The sequence below is a fragment of the Podarcis gaigeae genome (genome assembly GCF_964106915.1).
Source record: "Podarcis gaigeae genome assembly, chromosome: 14".
In the NCBI taxonomy this organism is placed as follows: Eukaryota; Metazoa; Chordata; class Lepidosauria; order Squamata; family Lacertidae; genus Podarcis; species Podarcis gaigeae.
This window is the reverse complement of record NC_139690.1, coordinates 2,891,472-2,909,129: the sequence shown is the minus strand read 5'-3', so window position 1 is coordinate 2,909,129 and position 17,658 is coordinate 2,891,472. Positions and strand designations below refer to the sequence as shown.

General features: G+C 44.9%; 1 protein-coding gene across 2 annotated transcripts in view; it reads right to left on the bottom strand.

The window, feature by feature from the left end:
* ENTREP2 (endosomal transmembrane epsin interactor 2) overlaps positions 1-17,658 on the bottom strand; it is a 223,224-nt gene that overhangs the window by 66,807 nt on the left and 138,759 nt on the right. For both annotated transcript variants that reach the window (XM_083712199.1, XM_083712200.1), the window contains exon 3: positions 12,901-13,011. In XM_083712199.1, the coding sequence (XP_083568325.1) occupies positions 12,901-13,011 (111 nt within the window). The remainder of the gene's footprint in view (positions 1-12,900; positions 13,012-17,658) is intronic.

The window sequence follows — 17,658 nt, the reverse complement described above, 5'->3', positions numbered from 1 at the left end:
AGCATCCCAATCTGATACTTCCAATGGGGTTGGGCTAGATGACCCTTGGGATCCCTTCCAGTTCTATAAGTCTATGCTTCTATGAAAAGGAACATACAAAACACATACTTCACTATTATACAACATTATACAATAGTGGAAAGTGCATATTTCATGTAAAAAGTAAATATTTTATGTGGGGGAATGTGTACAAAATGCGTAAAGGAACAGGGCACCATGACAATGCAACAGGATGGGGTGGGCCATTGACTGGAAGACCAAAAGGAGGCAGATTAATTGCTCTGCCTTCAGATCCTTACAACCCCATCTTTACATTTTGGAAGGGCAGCTGGCAGAAATTTAGAAATTTACAGCATCCCAACTTTTTGCTCCCGTTGTTGACAGTTGCCAAAGGCTGATAAAAGCTTGCCAGAGAAACAACAAAGGCTACAATTTAAATATAGTGTTATCTCTGTTTAAGAACAGTCCGCTTTAAGAACGATTGAGTTTACGAACTACGCAAAACCAGAAGTAGTGTCCCAGTTTGAGAACTTTACCTCTGTCTAAGAATGGAATCCGAACAGTGGAAGGGCGGCAGGAGGCCACATTAGGGAAAACGTGCCTCAGTTTAAGAACGGTTTCAGTTTAAGAACGGACTTCAGGAACGGATTGATATTATTCACTCATATAGCCATGTTATCTTGGAAACTGAAAGCTTTGGGAGCTTAAACGTGTCATATCAAGGGAATAAATAAATAATACATACTGTCAAAAGAATATTAAGTTGTCCATCCTTCACAGAATAAAGGGAGAGAAAAATATAATTTGAAGATTGAACTAAGTCATAAAGTAAACTAGAGCTCATTTGCAAATTAATTTAGCAGCGCTCGTCCACCCCTACAGAGTCTCTCATAAATCAGAGTTGTTGGTACCCACTGAGTGGAAAGGAGAAGGGGGTGCTGGCAGGAATAATTTCAGAGAAGGCGGGGGAGAAAAGTATACTGGATGAGACTAGAAAGGCAAGAAAACGTTATAAAAATTCTTTCTTTCCTTAAAAACTGAATATTCACATGCAGAAATATTTTAAGTGTAAAGGAGGTGCGGTGAAAGGCAGGGGCAAAGAGTGAGGGGCAGGATGAGGGGAAAAGATGAACAAGGGTCATTTCAAGCATTTTCAGTGTGCACAGGATTCCAATATTCAGAGTGGGGAGGGATGGGGGAGGAATTAGATTTGGTTTGCATTTAAAGGTGAATCTACCTATCTGCTATACAAAGGAAGGCGCCTTCCCCAACTTGGAGCCCTCTGGATGTTTTTGATTACAGCTCTCATCCTTCCCTGCTGGCATTGCCAATGGTCAGGGGTGATGGGAGGAGAGTCCAACATGGTAGGCAGACAAAGGAAGAAGACTAGCTCATAATATTCCCGAGGCCTGATGCATGCAGAGGCTGGCGTTGTGCACTGATTTCTTTCTGTACCTGAAGGGAACAGGCTCCCAGCCTCAGGTAGTTCCCAGTTCAATCTCCAGAGTCCCAGACAACAGCTTAGGAGGACCATACCTGGCTCAGTGGCTGGGTAAATGCCTGGCATGCAGAAGACCCTAGAACACAGGAAGAGCCTGCTAAGAGCACGCCAATGGGCCACCTACTCCAACATCCAGGACTGGTGCCCGGCTCTTTTGCACCTGGGGCAAGGCTACTTGCTAGCTAACTTGCTAGCTACTTGCTAGCTAACTAACAGACCCGCTCCAAAGTCACCAGCTCCGACAGCCACAGTAGCTTGCAGCCCTGCCAGAGCCAAATTTAGGGTGCTCCTCCAAAGCGTGGTTGAGTGTAACCCCCTAGCAACCTCCCCCGCCATCTGAGAGCCGGAGCCGTGAGCACGAGAGAGAGAGAAGCAGTCCCTGGCCCTGCTGCTCTGCAAGGCGGCAACTGCAGCTGCTTCAAGTCTGCTTGGTTTGGCTTGGCCCTTCACCATATTTTGTTTTTTGTTTTGATGGGCAAACTCAGAGGCGGGGGAAATGGCAGCGCCCACAGAGGAGCCCTGGACCAAGGAGGGCTTCCCCCAGGATGCTAGCCTAGCCCTGCGTTTTTATTTTAGGTTAGGATATTTTTATTCCTTTCTTTCTTAGGATTTTGATTCCTTTTCTTTCTTTTTTTACTCATTTCTTCCCCCTTTTCTTCCCCATTTCTCGGGGGGGGGGGGAGAGAGAGACAACCCCCTTCTTCTTCTAACTGTATCTCCCCAGTTTTGTCTTTTTTCTGATCTCCTTTCACTGTCATCTTGGGGTTACCCCCACCTTATTTTTACCTTTATTTTAGGTTCTATTTCTCATCATCATCATTATTACTATTTTTAAATGTTTCTTTATTCTCCTCTGCCACCATCAGCATCATTATCATTACCAGAGCTTGAACCACCCACCCCCACTTGCCCCCCTCCTCCATCACACAGGGAGACAAGATAAAGCTACGCTGGACCTGTTGCAGAATAAATTAGAACTCCAAGCCAGGTAAAAACACTCAGCAACTGGCTGAACAGTACCTTCAAACTATTACTACTAAAACATATACATACCCTTCCCCTCCCCCCCCCCCAATTAAGCTTTTTCGCCTTTACTCCACACTTTAACTTGAATCTCCACTTTGGTTTTAGACCTTTTTTTAAAAAAATACTTTTTGGCACCATTTTTCTTTAAGGAAAAAAAAAGAAAACAGAAAGGGGGAAAAATATTTTTCTTTTCAAATTTTTAACCTCCCTCCCATTTTTCACTTATCCTCCTGATTCTTGACTTCTACCTCTAAATCCCTATCCTTACCCTTACCCCTGTACCCTATCTCTTTCATTAATCTTTTAATTTTTGCCCATATATATACATATTTTTGTGTATTTGTGTGTGTGTGTGTGTGTGTGTATAGATAGATAGATAGATAGATGATAGATATTCTTTCAATCCTCAACTTTTTATTGTTAGTATTATTAGCATTTTAATACTGCTGTCCTAACGCCCCCCTTTCCTCTTCTTCTTCTTCTTCCTCCTTCCCTTCCTTTTTAAAGGACAAAAAATAATAACTTTCACCATTACTATTAGTTAACACCTGAAAAACATTTTTACTTTTTACCTTCTCCCCCCTCAATCTAACTAGACCTGTCCTGTTACTTTCAGATTTTACTTTCTGACTTTTTGTGTTTCAATTTTAAATCCTACTCCCACCCCTATAGGTAAAGGGACCCCTGATCATTAGGTCCAGTTGTGGCCGCCTCTGGGGTTGCGGCGCTCATCTCGCTTTACTGGCCGAGGGAGCCGGCATACAGCTTCCGGGTCATGTGGCCAGCATGACTAAGCCGCTTCTGGCGAACCAGAGCAGCACACGGAAACGCCGTTTACGTTCCCGCCAGAGCGGCACCTATTTATCTACTTGCACTTTGACGTGCTTTCGAACTGCTAGGTGGGCAGGAGCAGGGACCAGATAATGGGAGTTCACCCCGTTGCGGGGATTTGAACTGGCAACCTTCTGATCGGCAAGTCCTAGGCTCTGTGGTTTAGACCACAGCGCCACCTGCGTCCCACTTCCACCCGTACTTTTACAATATTCACGTCTAATTTTTAACCATGAAGCCACAAATTGCCTTCCTACAGGAAGAACACAATCCACCAAAAGGATGTAATCTCCCGAGCAAATCCCGCTTCAGTGAACAATGGGTTGCACCTGGCTCAGGAAAGGCTAGCGGTGTAGCCATAATAATAATTAATAATGATAATAATAATAATAATAATAATAATAATAATAATAAAGTTCAGTACAGACCTAACTTTAAAGCCACGAGAGTGCTAAAAGAGAAAAGAGGTAGATTTACTTTCACCAAAGGGACACTAGATGGCAAAACCAAACTGACAATTGGCTCCATATATGCCCCCAACTCAAAACAAATAGAATTCATCCAGAAAACACTAAATCAATTCCTCTCTTTCTCTGAAGTAATAGCAATCCTGGGAGGTGACGTCAACCTTAATATGAGAGGCATCTCCCTGAAAGACAACCACCCCACACGCCCATGGAGCAACCTTCCTCTGAGGGAAACCCCAAACAACTAGAGACTCCTACAAACTGCTAAAAATGCTACGAGACGGAGGCCTTTGCAACATATGGGGCAAAAATAAATAAATAAATAAATAAATAAATCCGGGAGACACCAGCTACACGTTCCAATCTGGGCACCACGGCACAATGTCCAGACCGGATAGCATTCTGCTCATGCAAGGTCTGATCCTCCTGGGCAACATTAAAGTCACAAAGCAGGCCCCAGTAGGAGCTACCCTTAGAATGGGAGAGGAAACACGAACCACCCCATCCTTCAGTCCCATCCTAACCACAAATCAATCAATCAATCAATCAATGAATCAATCAATCATTCAGAGAGAGCCTCATGAAAACCCTTCAGAACTATTTCAAATAAAATGATATAGACAATATAACAACCCCCCCCCCTCCTTTGGGACACAATGAAGGCGGTTAGCAGAGGAGCCTGCATAAAAGAGAAAGCATCTCTTAAACAACAAACCTAAAAGATTAGCAAAATAGAACAAAAAACCACAGCCCTCTCATCACAATACAAATGAACAGGTGCTAAAAGACTCCTTAAACTTATAGAACAAAAGAGACGGGACCTTGACTCACTAGACATCAACAAAACAATGATAAACATCCTATACTCAAAGCAATGCTTCCATGTGTATGGAGGGAAAAACTCCAGACTATTAGCAAACAGGTGTCGTAAAAAAAATCACTCAAAACAAGAATACATTGCATCACCAAAAAAGATGGCAATATAACATTCTCTATACAATTTGAGAAAAGACAATGCACATTTTTTGTGAGCCATGAAAATCTTTAATAAAAATTATTATTTTAAAAATGCTCTTTGCCAAAACACACTCCACATGTGTGCAAGAAGGAGATGTGAGGATGGCCTTGTGAAGGGTGGGGGCCGAGAAAGAGACCCCTTTCTCCTCCTTGCTTAATGCAAGAGCCTGGGATTCAGCGAGTGGCAGAAATTTCATGGCTGATTTATGGAAGTGCCCCTTCCAGCTTAGACTGGGAAACCCAGCCAGAAATAATAATAATAATAATAATAATAATAATAATAATAATAATAATAATAATACTGCTTCTGTTTTGGATATTTTTACAGATAAGCAGTATGAAAATTTTGATAAATAAGTAAAATATTTGGACTGCCACTTCTGCTTCATTGACTATGCAAAAGCCTTTGACTGTGTCGACCACAGCAAACTATGGCAAGTTCTTAAAGAAATGGGAATGCCTGATCACCTCATCTGTCTCCTGAGAAATCTCTATGTGGGACAAGAAGCTACAGGTAGAACTGGATATGGAACAACTGATTGGTTCAAAATTGGGAAAGGAGTACGGCAAGGCTGTATATTGTCTCCCTGCTTATTTAACTTATATGCAGAATTCATCATGCGAAAGGCTGAGCTGGATGACTCCCAAACCGGAATTAAGATTGCCGGAAGAAATATCAACAACCTCAGATATGCAGATGACACAACCTTGATGGCAGAAAGTGAGGAGGAATTAAAGAACCTTTTATTGAGGGTGAAAGAGGAGAGCGCAAAATATGGTCTGAAGCTCAACATCAAAAAAGCAAAGATCATGGCCACTGGTCCCATCACTTCCTGGCAAATAGAAGGGGAAGAAATGGAGGCAGTGAGAGATTTTACTTTCTTGGGCTCCATGATCACTGCAGATGGTGACAGCAGCCACAGAATTAAAAGACGCCTGCTTCTTGGGAGGAAAGCAATGACAAACCTAGACAGCATCTTAAACGTAGAGACATCACCTTGCCAACAAAGGTCCGTATAGTAAAAGTTATGGTTTTCCCAGTAGTGATGTATGGAAGTGAGAGCTGGACCATAAAGAAGGCTGATCACAGAAGAATTGATGCTTTTGAATTCTGGTGCTGGAGGAGACTCTTGAGAGTCCCATGGACTGCAAGAAGATCAAACCTCTCCATTCTTCAGGAAATGAGCCCTGAGTGCTCACTGGAAGGACGGATCCTGAAGCTGAGGCTCCAAGACTTTGGCCACCTCATGGGAAAAGAAGACTCCCTGGAAAAGACCCTGATGTTGAGAAAGATGGAGGGCACAAGGAGAAGGGGATGACAGAGGACGATATGGTGGGACAGTGTTCTCGAAGCTACAAACATGAGTTTGACCAAACTGCGGGAGACAGTGGAAGGCAGGAGTGCCTGGCGTGCTCTGGTCCAGGGGGTCACGAAGAGTTGGACACGACTAAACAACTAAACAACTAAACAACAACATTCTTTTGGCCAGGCTAAAGAGGTGGGGAAAAGATGAGGGCTTCTAGAAAATGCACAGCACTTCCCATCTTTCATCAGCTTGGTGAAACAACTCCCTTCTTACAACAGCTCAACAGGCTACCAGTTTGTTTCTGGGCACAAGTCAAAGTGCTGGTTATGACCTATAATGCCCCTATATTTTATGGATAGAATTTTATAAATATTTATTTCTATATCCCTTTTTAAAGCCTTATATAGTTTAGGTCTAGGATACGTGAAGGACCATATTCTCCCATATGAACCTGCCTGGGCTGTGAGATCTTCAGGGGAGGCCTTTCTCCTAGTCCTGTCACCCTCACAGGCATGTTTGGTGGGGACTCAGGAGAGAGCCTTCTCAGTGGTTGCTCCCAGACTCTGGAACTCCTTTCCCAAATAAGCTTGACTAGCGTACTCCTTGTTGCCTTTCCACTGGCAGGTGAAGACTGCTTTATTCCAGGGGGCTTCGGGGAACTAACTGCTTTAAGGAAAGCGCTTTAAATTTAACAGTGCCATGATGTTTTTACTACCTTATTTTAGTAAATTTGTTTTTACAGTGTTTTAATTCTATTTTAGCTTAATTACTTTTCAACCATTGTCTTGTATATGTTTTTAGCTTTCTCTGTTTTATTCAAAAAATTAATTTATGATTATGATGCCTAGAGATCCAGTTCTGGTAGAAAGGTGGGATATAAGGAAATATCATCATCTTGATAAGGCTACTTGATATGTTTACCCTCTGAAGAATTTGGTATCAAGCAAGTTAGGTCTAATATAGGCGCCACCCAACTCACACATGTTCTCCTTGCATGTGACCATGTATACACGTGGTGCCAGGAAATAGATAATTTGATTCAAACTTGGAAATGGTTGGATAGAGCTGGAGAGTCCCATGACTCATGAGGAGACCCTCCCCTGAGCCCAAAGAGGACATCAGTGAGGGCAGAGGAAGCCCCAAAGAGGCTGGCGATGCAGCAGGGCTTTGCTTATACTGCTCAGCCTCCCCGCCTAACAGCTGATGTGACGAGTAGCGCAGCAGCAGCCGGCCCCAGAGCTTCAACTGTAGTTAGTTTGGTCTGGATTGGAGAGAGAGTGGGAGAGAGCTGGAGAACAGGGAGAAATAGGCATTTAGAGGCTTTTTAGAGAGTGCTCCCCACTTTATGCAATTTCAAGTATGCATGGGGGCCTGGAACGTAACCCCGATCTAAGTGGGTGGATGCCTGTATTATAATTGCTGTAGTCACATACAGGAATATGTGTTCATAAAGTAACAACAACAACAACAATTTATTATTTATACCCTGTCCATCTGGCTGGGTTTCCCCAGCCACTCTGGGTGGTTCCCAACAGAATTAAAAGCACAATAAAACATCAAACATTAAAAACATCCCTAAATAGGGCTGCCTTCAGATGTCTTATAAAAGTTAGATCTTTGATTATTTCCTTGACATCTGATGGGAGGGCCACTACCAAGCAGGTCCTCTGCCTGGTTCCCTGTAACCTCACTTCTCACAGTGAGAGAACCACCAGAAGGCCCTTGGAGCTGGACCTCAGTGTCTGGGATGAACGATGGGGGTGGAGACGCTCCTTCAGGTATACTGGGCCGAGGATGCTTAGGGCTTTAAAGGTCAACACCAACACTTTGAATTGTGCTCGGAAACATACTGGGAGCTAATGTAGGCCTTTCAGGACCGGTGTTATATTGTCTTGGTGGCCACCCCTAGTCATCAGTCTAGTTGATGCATTCTGGATTAGTTGTAGTTTCTGGGTCAGTTTCAAAGGTAGCCCCACGTAGAGCACATTGCAGTAGTCCAAGCAGGAGATAATCAGAGCATGCGCCACTCTGGCGAGACAGTCCACTGGCAGGTAGGGTCTCAGCCTGCTTACCAGATGGAGTTGATAGACAGCTGCCCTGCACACAGAATTGACCTGTGCCTCCATGGACAGCTGTGAGTCCAAAATGGCTCCCAGGCCGCGCTCCTAGTCCTTCAGGGGCACAGTTACCCCATTCAGGACCAGGGAGTCCCCCACCCTTGCCCACCCCCTGTCCCTCAAAAACAGTACTTCTGTCTTGTCAGGATCCAACCTCGATCTGTTAGCCATCCTCCAACCGGCTCCAGATACTCACACAGGACCTTCACTGGTTCTGATTAAAAAGATAGGTAGAGCTGGGTATCATCCGCATACTGATGAACACCCAGCCCAAACCCCCTGATGATCTCTCCCAGCGGCTGCATGTAGATGTTGAAAAGCATGGGGAGAGGACAGAACCCTGAGGCACCCCACAAGTGAGGGCCCAGTGGTATGAACACTTATCCCTCACCATCACTTTCTGGACATGGCCCAGGAGGAAGGAGCGGAACCACTGTATGACAGTGCCCCCAGCTCCCAGCCCCTCTAGACGGTCCAGAAGGATGTTATGGTTGATGGTGTCAAAAGCCGCTGAGAGATCCAGCAGAACCAGGAAACAGCTCTCACCTTTGTCTCTAGCCCGCCGGAGATCATCAACCAGTGCGACCAAGGCAGTTTCAGTCCCATGAAGAGGCCTGAATCCTGACTGGAAGGGATCCAAATGGTCCGCTTCTTCCAGGAGTGCCTGGAGTTGTTCAGCAACCACTCGCTCAATCACCTTGCCCAACAATGGAAGATTTGAGACTGGGTGATACTTGGCCATATTGGACTATTCCAAAGATATATTTTTTTAAAAAATGGTTTAATAACCGCCTCTTTCAGTGGGTCTGGGAAGGCTCCCTCACAGAGGGAAGCATTCACCACTCCACAGAGCCTATCGCCCCAGCCCTTCCCGGCTCACTTTTATTAGCCAGGATGGGCAAGGATCCAGGAGACAGGTGGTTGGTTTCACTCGTCCAAGCAGCCTGGTCACATCATCGGAGGTAAAAGATTGGAATTGATCCCACACAACCTGACTAGACAAGACTCTAGCACTCTCCCGCCCTGGTCCTGCTCCCACGGTGGAGTCTACCTCTTCCCGAATCTGAGCCCCTTAATCTGCAGAAAACTTTGCAAAAACATTGCAGGAGATCTTGGGACCCTTACCAGGCCCCGATGGAAAGGTGGTTCCATTAAACTGTGAACCACCTGAAAGAGTCTCCTGCTGCTGTTTTCTGCAGATGTAATAGAGGTGGTGAAGAAGGTCCTCTTCACCATTGCTATTGCCACTTGGTAGCCTTGACGCTGAGCTCTAACCCATGTCTGTTCCAATTAAGAGTGAGTTTTCCACCACCTGTACTCTAGCCATCTCAGCGATTGTTTCATCGCCCTCTGCTCCAGTGAAAACCACGGGGCAATCGGAGAGGGTGCTTTGGAGCCAGACAGTTGATAGCCCTGGTTAACTCCGCATTCCAGCGGGCCACCAGGGAAATCAGCTGAAAGGCCTTCAACATGGGATAAAACCTCCTCTACCACTCTCTCGAAACCATTTGGATCCATTAAGTGGCGGAGGCAGACCATCTGAATCGTATGCCACTGTATTCTGCTCTGGTCAGACCTCACCTGGAGTACTGTGTCCAGTTCTGGGCACCACAGTTCAAGAAGGACACTGACAAACTGGAACGTGTCCAGAGGAGGGCAACCAAAATGGTCAAAGGCCTGGAAACGATGCCTTATGAGGAACGGCTAAGGGAGCTGGGCATGTTTAGCCTGGAGAAGAGGAGGTTAAGGGGTGATATGATAGCCACGTTCAAATCTATAAAAGGATGTCACATAGAGGAGGGAGAAAGGTTGTTTTCTGCTGCTCCAGAGAAACGGACACGGAGCAATGGATCCAAACTACAAGAAAGAAGATTCCACCTAAACATTAGGAAGAACCTCCTGACAGTAAGAGCTGTTTGACAATGGAATTTGCTGCCAAGGAGTGTGGTGGAGTCTCCTTCTTTGGAGGTCTTTAAGCAGAGGCTTGACAACCATATGTCAGGAGTGCTCTGATGGTGTTTCCTGCTTGGCAGGGGGTTGGACTCGATGGCCCTTGTGGTCTCTTCCAAATCTATGATTCTATGAATCGGTCCCACCTCCCTGCAGAGGGGAAGGGTCACAGAGAAGTTGCACCAGGAAGTAATCTGACCATGGCACTTCTTTTGTTTCACTTTTATTTAGTGTCAGATCACCCACATCCATAGAGGTGAACACCAGGTCTAAGGCATGTCCACGACTATGAGTTGGACCAAACTTATTCAGGGACAGCCCCATGGAAGCCATGCATTCCACAAAGTCCCGAGTGGCCCCTTTGTAAGGTTGTGTCGGCATGGATGTTAAAATCATCTGCCACGACCTGAAGCAGCTCAGGTAGGGAATCCTTGGTGCAGTGGGGAGGTCAGTACACCAAAGGGAATCTTGTATTGCCCCTATTGCCCAACTTCCAGAACATGCACTCAGAAAACTGGGTCTTCCCAATAGGATGCCTGGTGCAAGCTAATGACTTCCTAAAAATCAGTGCAGCCCTCTCCCCGCCCACATGACCTGGGTTGCTGTGCGTAAGAGAAACCTGGTGGACAAGCAGCGGCAAGGACAGGCCCATCTGCTTCATCCAACCAAGTCTCTGTTACACATGCCAGTCTAGGAACAGGAAAAACCATTGCCATTTATCTTTTGAATCCTTTTAAGAACAGCTGCATGAACAAGAGTAACAAAATCGTCCAACTGAAATGCAAAATGTGGAGAAAAGTATTAGGTAGCCCTTCTGTCTCTCGGTTTGGATTACTAGATCTTAAAAAGCTGCATTCACACTACCAGATTGTCTTAAATAAACACAGACCTGATTGCCCTGAGTGAATGCTGTGCATCTTAATGGGTAGCACAATCTCCAGTTGTGGAGTGACATCAAGTCTCCAGGAGAACAAATATGCTTGTTGGCATAAAAAGCAAGCAGACAGATGCAGGAGAGGAAATGCTGTAAGGGGGTCCTCTTTTAATTAAAATTATAAATAGAGGGAAATGGAAAAGGGATAACCAGATTTTATAGTGCAAAGCAACTAATATTTCCTAGGGTTTAATATCCCTGATTTCCCATTTGCAACTATAAGAAGGCATTAATTGTGCTTTGGGTTGCCATTGTTGAGTCAGAATCAATAAAACTGCCCTCCAAAGCTAATTTTTACCACTCTATGTTCAGAAAAGAAGCCCGTAACACAATTGTCTTGATTTATTTCGCAATTTCATCAGCATTATTTCCTCTTCAGAGTTTCCTCCGCTGGATTGCACTTCCGACGGCTTCATCCTACCAATTTATACATCTCATTAAATTTAAAGACCAAGCAGACACCTGATTAAACTGCAATCATGTTTGCAACATCTCTTTAAGCATCTGCATGTTTTCACCCACGGCTGAGTGTCTCATTTGCCACTGGAATGATAAATATGCAGCTTCCCTGGTCTCCCCTCCCCACAATAAGAAATTAAATTTGAAAACTGGACTATACAGAAATCTGAACTACCAAAAGCCTGCAGTCATAGCATACTGCAGAGTTCACACCAGTACATGAAATTCAGCTCTCACCCCCACCTGGAAACAAGTCCTATGAAGAACACTTGGAAGAGTTGGGTGTATTAAGCATGGAGAAGAGAAGGTCCAAGAGAGAGACAATAGCTCTCTTCAAATATCTGAAGGGTTGCTGCATACAAGTTGGAGCACAGTATTTCCATTTTGCTCCAGAGGGCAACTAATGCATGGGAAGTACAAGGGAGCAGATTTCACCTAAACACTTGACAAGACTTCAATAAAGAAAGAACCGCTTGACAGTGGAAGGAAAGCTGGATAGCCATCTTTCAAGGATGCTGTACTAGCTGACCCCAGCATTGCAGATCCTGCACTAGATCAGCAGAAGCCAACATGGCCTCCAGCTGTTATTGGACTCCAGCTCCCATCAGACCCAGTCAGCATGGCCAATGGTCAGGGATGATGGGAGTTGTAGGCCACCATATCTGAAGGGTCATTGGAAGCTCTAGACTTTCAAGGTTATTTCCAGTGCTATGATTCTCCATCCTTGTTGCCTGTCTGGGGTCACTGGCTATTCCTTGGTGTCCTTTCTCTATTATCAAGTTTTGGAATTTATTGGATCAGTTGTCTTAAAGTTTGCCTGATTTGCTTCAGTTCACATTCAAAGATGAACATACCTAATTTGCCCCTCTGAGAAATAATATGCAGATCAAAGCACAACCATCCTTCAAAATTCATACAAATTTCCCTACATTTTTGTGTGTCATTATGAGAGAGGAAAGACTGTGCAATTTTTGTATGCATTGGGTGGCTGCAGAATTGCACTGAATGAATAGAATCTCCTCAGTCCACCAACAGACATCCTTGCATGGATATTCTCCTTAGAAGCAACCCAGGTAGCTGTTATGAAAGGTCTGTGATGGCATGGTAATAGACCCTTGGGAGGAGCTCACCTTTAAGTTTTGACAGTCACTCCCAATAAATGACCACCAAGCTTTGCAGTTTTATTTTAAAAATCTCCATTTCTTCCTGTAATTTTTATTTTATATATATTTTATTTTTCAAATCAGTATTTGTTTCAAAAGAAAATACAATGTGTTTTTTCATTACTCACCAGTTGACATCCTTCCAAGGAATTGACCAGCTGAGCATTCTGGCAGGAGAGGATGGAACCTGCCAAGTTGAGCATCACACAGACGGCCGACAAGAGCATGAAAAAGGTGATCTGAAGAAAAGAGATGGAGAGTGACCTGTTAATTACACACAGAAAGACTTGGCAATCCAGAGATCCAAAACTTCCCTTGTTCATCTTCCTCCTTCCCAACAGTGCAAAAGGAGGGGGCCGCAATAACATATACTCCCCCCCTGTCCTCCGCCTTGTTAGGAGACCCCTGTTCCTCTCCCAGAGTTACAATTCTCAGAGTTTCCTGGTAAAAGAAACTGACTGTTAAACTACCCCAGGATTATAGCTCTGGGGGCGCATCATTGGCATCTCCTAACAACTGTTACCAACCTTAACGAACTATGGTCCCCAGCATTCTTTGGGGAAGCCATAATTGTTTAAAGTGGTATCATAGCGCTTAGGATGCATGGTGTGAATTTGGCGACAACGGCCAACCGACCAGGTTCTCTACAGCACTTGCTTAATATTCTACATTCATTTATTTACTGTAGATGCTGTATATGGGCTCATGTGCTTACTTTCATAACGTGAGAAAGAGAGACATCTACTTGTACGATCACAGACATTTCTTGCAGTGCAATCTCCCTTTCATGCTGACAATGAGTAGATGAAAAATGTACTTCCTTTTGCCCAATGCCTCTGAAAACAGGGAGCAGAGCACTCCACCTGACGACTTCCCAATCCCCAAGAAATAACTATTTCTAACAAACAGAAATATTGTTAAACTACTCCAAATTTGTCTCCAGGTGACAACTAAACAAATGTTACAAATTTACTGGCAGATCTTATGGAGGCCAGCTACTCTTAGGAAATGAGTTGGTTACAGCAGAAGCACACATTTCCAGGTTCCTGTCATCTAATTTTCGCAGCTGGCTGATCCTTCGAGCAGGCTTTGGGTCTTCACTATTTGCTTGACCTAATTCAGGCGCCATTCCTAAATGTCTTAATGTCTTGACCCTTCGTTCTAAGACCATAGCTGCAGAGCCCAAATGTGATTTCAGCACTGGACTTTTTTAGGATGAGGCAGCATAAAGGTTTTAATTAATTAATTAAATGCTATGTTTTCAGCTGTTTCCTCCACCCTACAAACAGTACAGAGATTCTGTGTCAATCCTCCCGACCTTAAACAAACTATTCTGAAGAGCAGAGTCCAGTCAACATGCTAAATAGACTGACATGTTTCAGTTGCCCTTGCAAATTGAAAATATGAAAATCTCTCCTGTTGTTCAAGAGACCTGTCTTTCTCACTGTCTTTGCTGCTCACTCCTTCTGACCTCCACTGCCAATATCCTTATGTCCCAATGCCTCCTTAGCAGCCTGATCTGCCGTCAGTCTCACTGGGAACAATTTCCACATGGGCAGGAATCTGCCAGAACTAACCTGAACGACCTATTAACTGAGATTCTGAATTCAAAAGCTGTATGTTGTTTACCAGTCAGAGAAGGCTAGAGGGTTACCGATATGATGGGCTCCCCTTGCACCAGTGTTTCTGCATTGGCAGGGGCATCTGAGGCCAGCCTTGAGGGCAGTTCCTCTTCCCAAGCCAAATTCTCAGCAGCATCCCCCAAAGATGAGGAGTCACAACACTGGGAACCCTTTCTTCTGTGTCTGCGAGGGCAGAAATAGCCAGGTTTTTTTGGGGGGGGGGCTCCTGCACTGCTGACCTGACTTCCCAATGCTGTGCACCACTGCCTCTACACCTTAGTCCAGTCATAGAACCATGAAACAGAACTATTCCACTGGCAAAGCAGCACCATGAGATGCCTTGCAGGAGGTGAGATGATTTATCTGCCAAGCCCAGTATTGACCGTGTTGATTGCCATCAGCTCGTTGGGGCCTCTGCCAGAAAGAAGATTGCGCTTCTCCTGTTCCCTGATCCTTTAACTGGAAAATCACGCTGGCCCCTTCTGCATGCAAGGCAAGTGTCCTGTCCCTGAGCTGTAGCCCCACCTTCTGAACGAGCACCCAGCACAACCCAGGTGCATAGATGGTCCTTCCTCCACCCACAGTCACTCTGCCATATTCACAGAAAGGAAAGTGGCTAATGGAAGGAAGGGGGCAAAAAGCCCCAGTGCTGTATTACTGTTCATCCACTACTTCGGTATGCAATTACTCTATTGTGTGAGAACAGGGAAGACACATTTTTCAGGTAGGAAGAGACGTTGCCCAAGGGCTGTAATATAGATGTACTTTACAGCACTGGAGAGAAACGCAACCTGACACAAACATGCTCTCCAGCCTGCAGAAAAAAGAAAGGTACAGCACGAGAATTACAAACACCCAGAGCAACCCTAAGCTCATCCATGCCTGAATGGCAATTTGGGGGAAAATGGCAAGATCAAATGCCGCTGCCACTCAGTTTCACCTTGTTCTGCTGGAAAGGGTTCTACTGATTTCATTATGGCTTTCCTTTGAAAGAAGCACCAATGCATCAGCTATCTGACACTGTTCCATGTTTTACTTGAAACTTTGTTCAGGTGGCATGCAATACAATAAGGGAGGCCCTTCACTTGCTGGTTACTAATGCACAGGATACGTGCATCAGTCCAGATGCCGCCACATAAAAGGGAACGGTGATATAATCACATACTCCCATCAAAACCTCCATCAAGGCTGTGCATGCTGCTGTTTAATCAATGCACGTGTGTGCTGATTATGCACAGCATGTATCCTGAAGCAATGATGTGATTGCATCAATATCCCCCTTTATGCAAGGGTCTGATTAAGTCTGTACATTGCAAACCTATAAAAAAAATAATGATGCAGGACTGAAAACTGCAGCAACCTGCCCATGTACCACAATTAATGCAAGAATTTCTCTCTGGTAAATTAGAAGACAAGTGGAATGGGACATGGGGCAGCGCAAGCCCAGAGAACAATATTGAAATAGAGCTGGGGACATCCACTCCTCCCTAGCAAATACAAAAGGGTCCCCCCCCATTTAATTCCTACCGTTTCTTTTTTCTCCCTAGTATCTGATCTTTCACTTTTATCGCTTGCTTCGCCAGTTGCTAAGTGACCCAGACAACAGCAATGTCAGTCCTGTAACTGCTTAGCATTCCCTGGGCTCACTTCACTCCTCTTATTATTTCTACTGTTGCTCAGGCTTATTATTCTCTGCTGCAGCTCTCAAGATCTGGATGTGGGCTGGGGTATGATTTTTACAAAATTCTCTCTTTGCCTGCGGTCTACATATGCAGTTAACACAACCAGTCTCCTAGGCAGCTCTCTCAGTGCTGCAGCTGTGCATACCTGGAGTTTTCACCCTGTTCTGGGGTTGTTGATTTTACCATCCAGGACAAAATGATTCATATTCTCAACACAAAATTAATTCTTGTGTGTCCTGATTACCAGTTAGCTTTCCTTTGCGTTACATATTCCATTATTCTCTAATTGCAGGCACAACTTAGCCATCTTTTGAACTTCCCCAACCAGTCCCCATTATTTCCACTGATGCCACAAAATGGCAGGTGGGTTTTACAGAAGTTGTGATATCGCTTCCTTGTATCTTTGCATTACCCAGGATTTGCCTGAGGTGATTCCTCTTTGTTTGCTTCTGTTGTCCTATTTGGTTTTGCTTTCTTCCCGTTTTCCACTGTCTCACAAGACCAGGGTTATCTAAAATGACCAAATATCTTAGACATCACGTCTAATAAATATATGGGTTGCTCCACATGCTCTCCAAAGAAAAATAAAGAAAAATAAAAGGACTTGCAATTCTCTGTCCTGCAGCCAAATATAGTCTTCACTCATTAAGACCCAACCATTTTATCTTCTGCAAGCCACTATCTTTTCAATCTTCAAATCCATATATTATAAGTTCATTTTCTCCTTCTCACAAAAAGTCCATAAGAAATTTCCAGTCCTTAATAAATGTCATAAATGACTTTTCTCTAATTGAATACGCTAACTTTGCCATCTCAGTCAACTCCTCTTGTTTTATCAGCCATTCTTCTATAGTGGGTAGGGCTGAATCTTTCCATCTTTGTGCATATAACAATCTCACCGCTGTGGTTATATATTGGAGTAATCTCCCCAAATACTTTTCCAGTTGTGTATTCATTAACCCTAAAATACAGAATTCTGGCTTCAATTGAATATTAACCTTTGAAATTTGCAGTATCAATGTACCGTATTTTTCGCTCTATAGGACGCACCGGACCATAGGAGGGGGAGAACAGGGGGGGGGGAAATTCTCTCCTTCTCTACTCAGCGCCCCTTCAGCGAAGCGGCAGGAGAAACGGAGCCCCTTCCATTTCTCCTCCCGCTTCGCTGAAGGAGCGCTGTGCAGAGAGGGAAAACTGTAAAGCGCCTCTCCAGCGAAGCGAAGCCTGGAGAGCAAGAGGGATCAGTGTGCATCGACCCCTCCCGCTCTCCAGGCTTCAGGTGGCTATCCCCAAGCCTTCTGAGCGCAGCGAGAACTCCCACTGCTCTCCGAAGGCATGCGGATAGCTGCCTGAAGCCCCCAGAGCGCAGCTGCAGTTTGCGCTGCGCTCCAGGGGCTTCAGGCTCCTCCTTTTTAGCCGCGGGGCTGGGGCGGGGGAAGCCCGAAGACGGTCCCTTCTCCCTCCTGGGGAAAAGCCCGCAAGAGCCGCGCGAAGCTTGTGTGTGGCTCTTGGGGGCTTTTCCTGCCTGCCCCCCCTGCATTCGCTCCATAGGACGCACAGACTTTTCCCCTTAGTTTTTAAG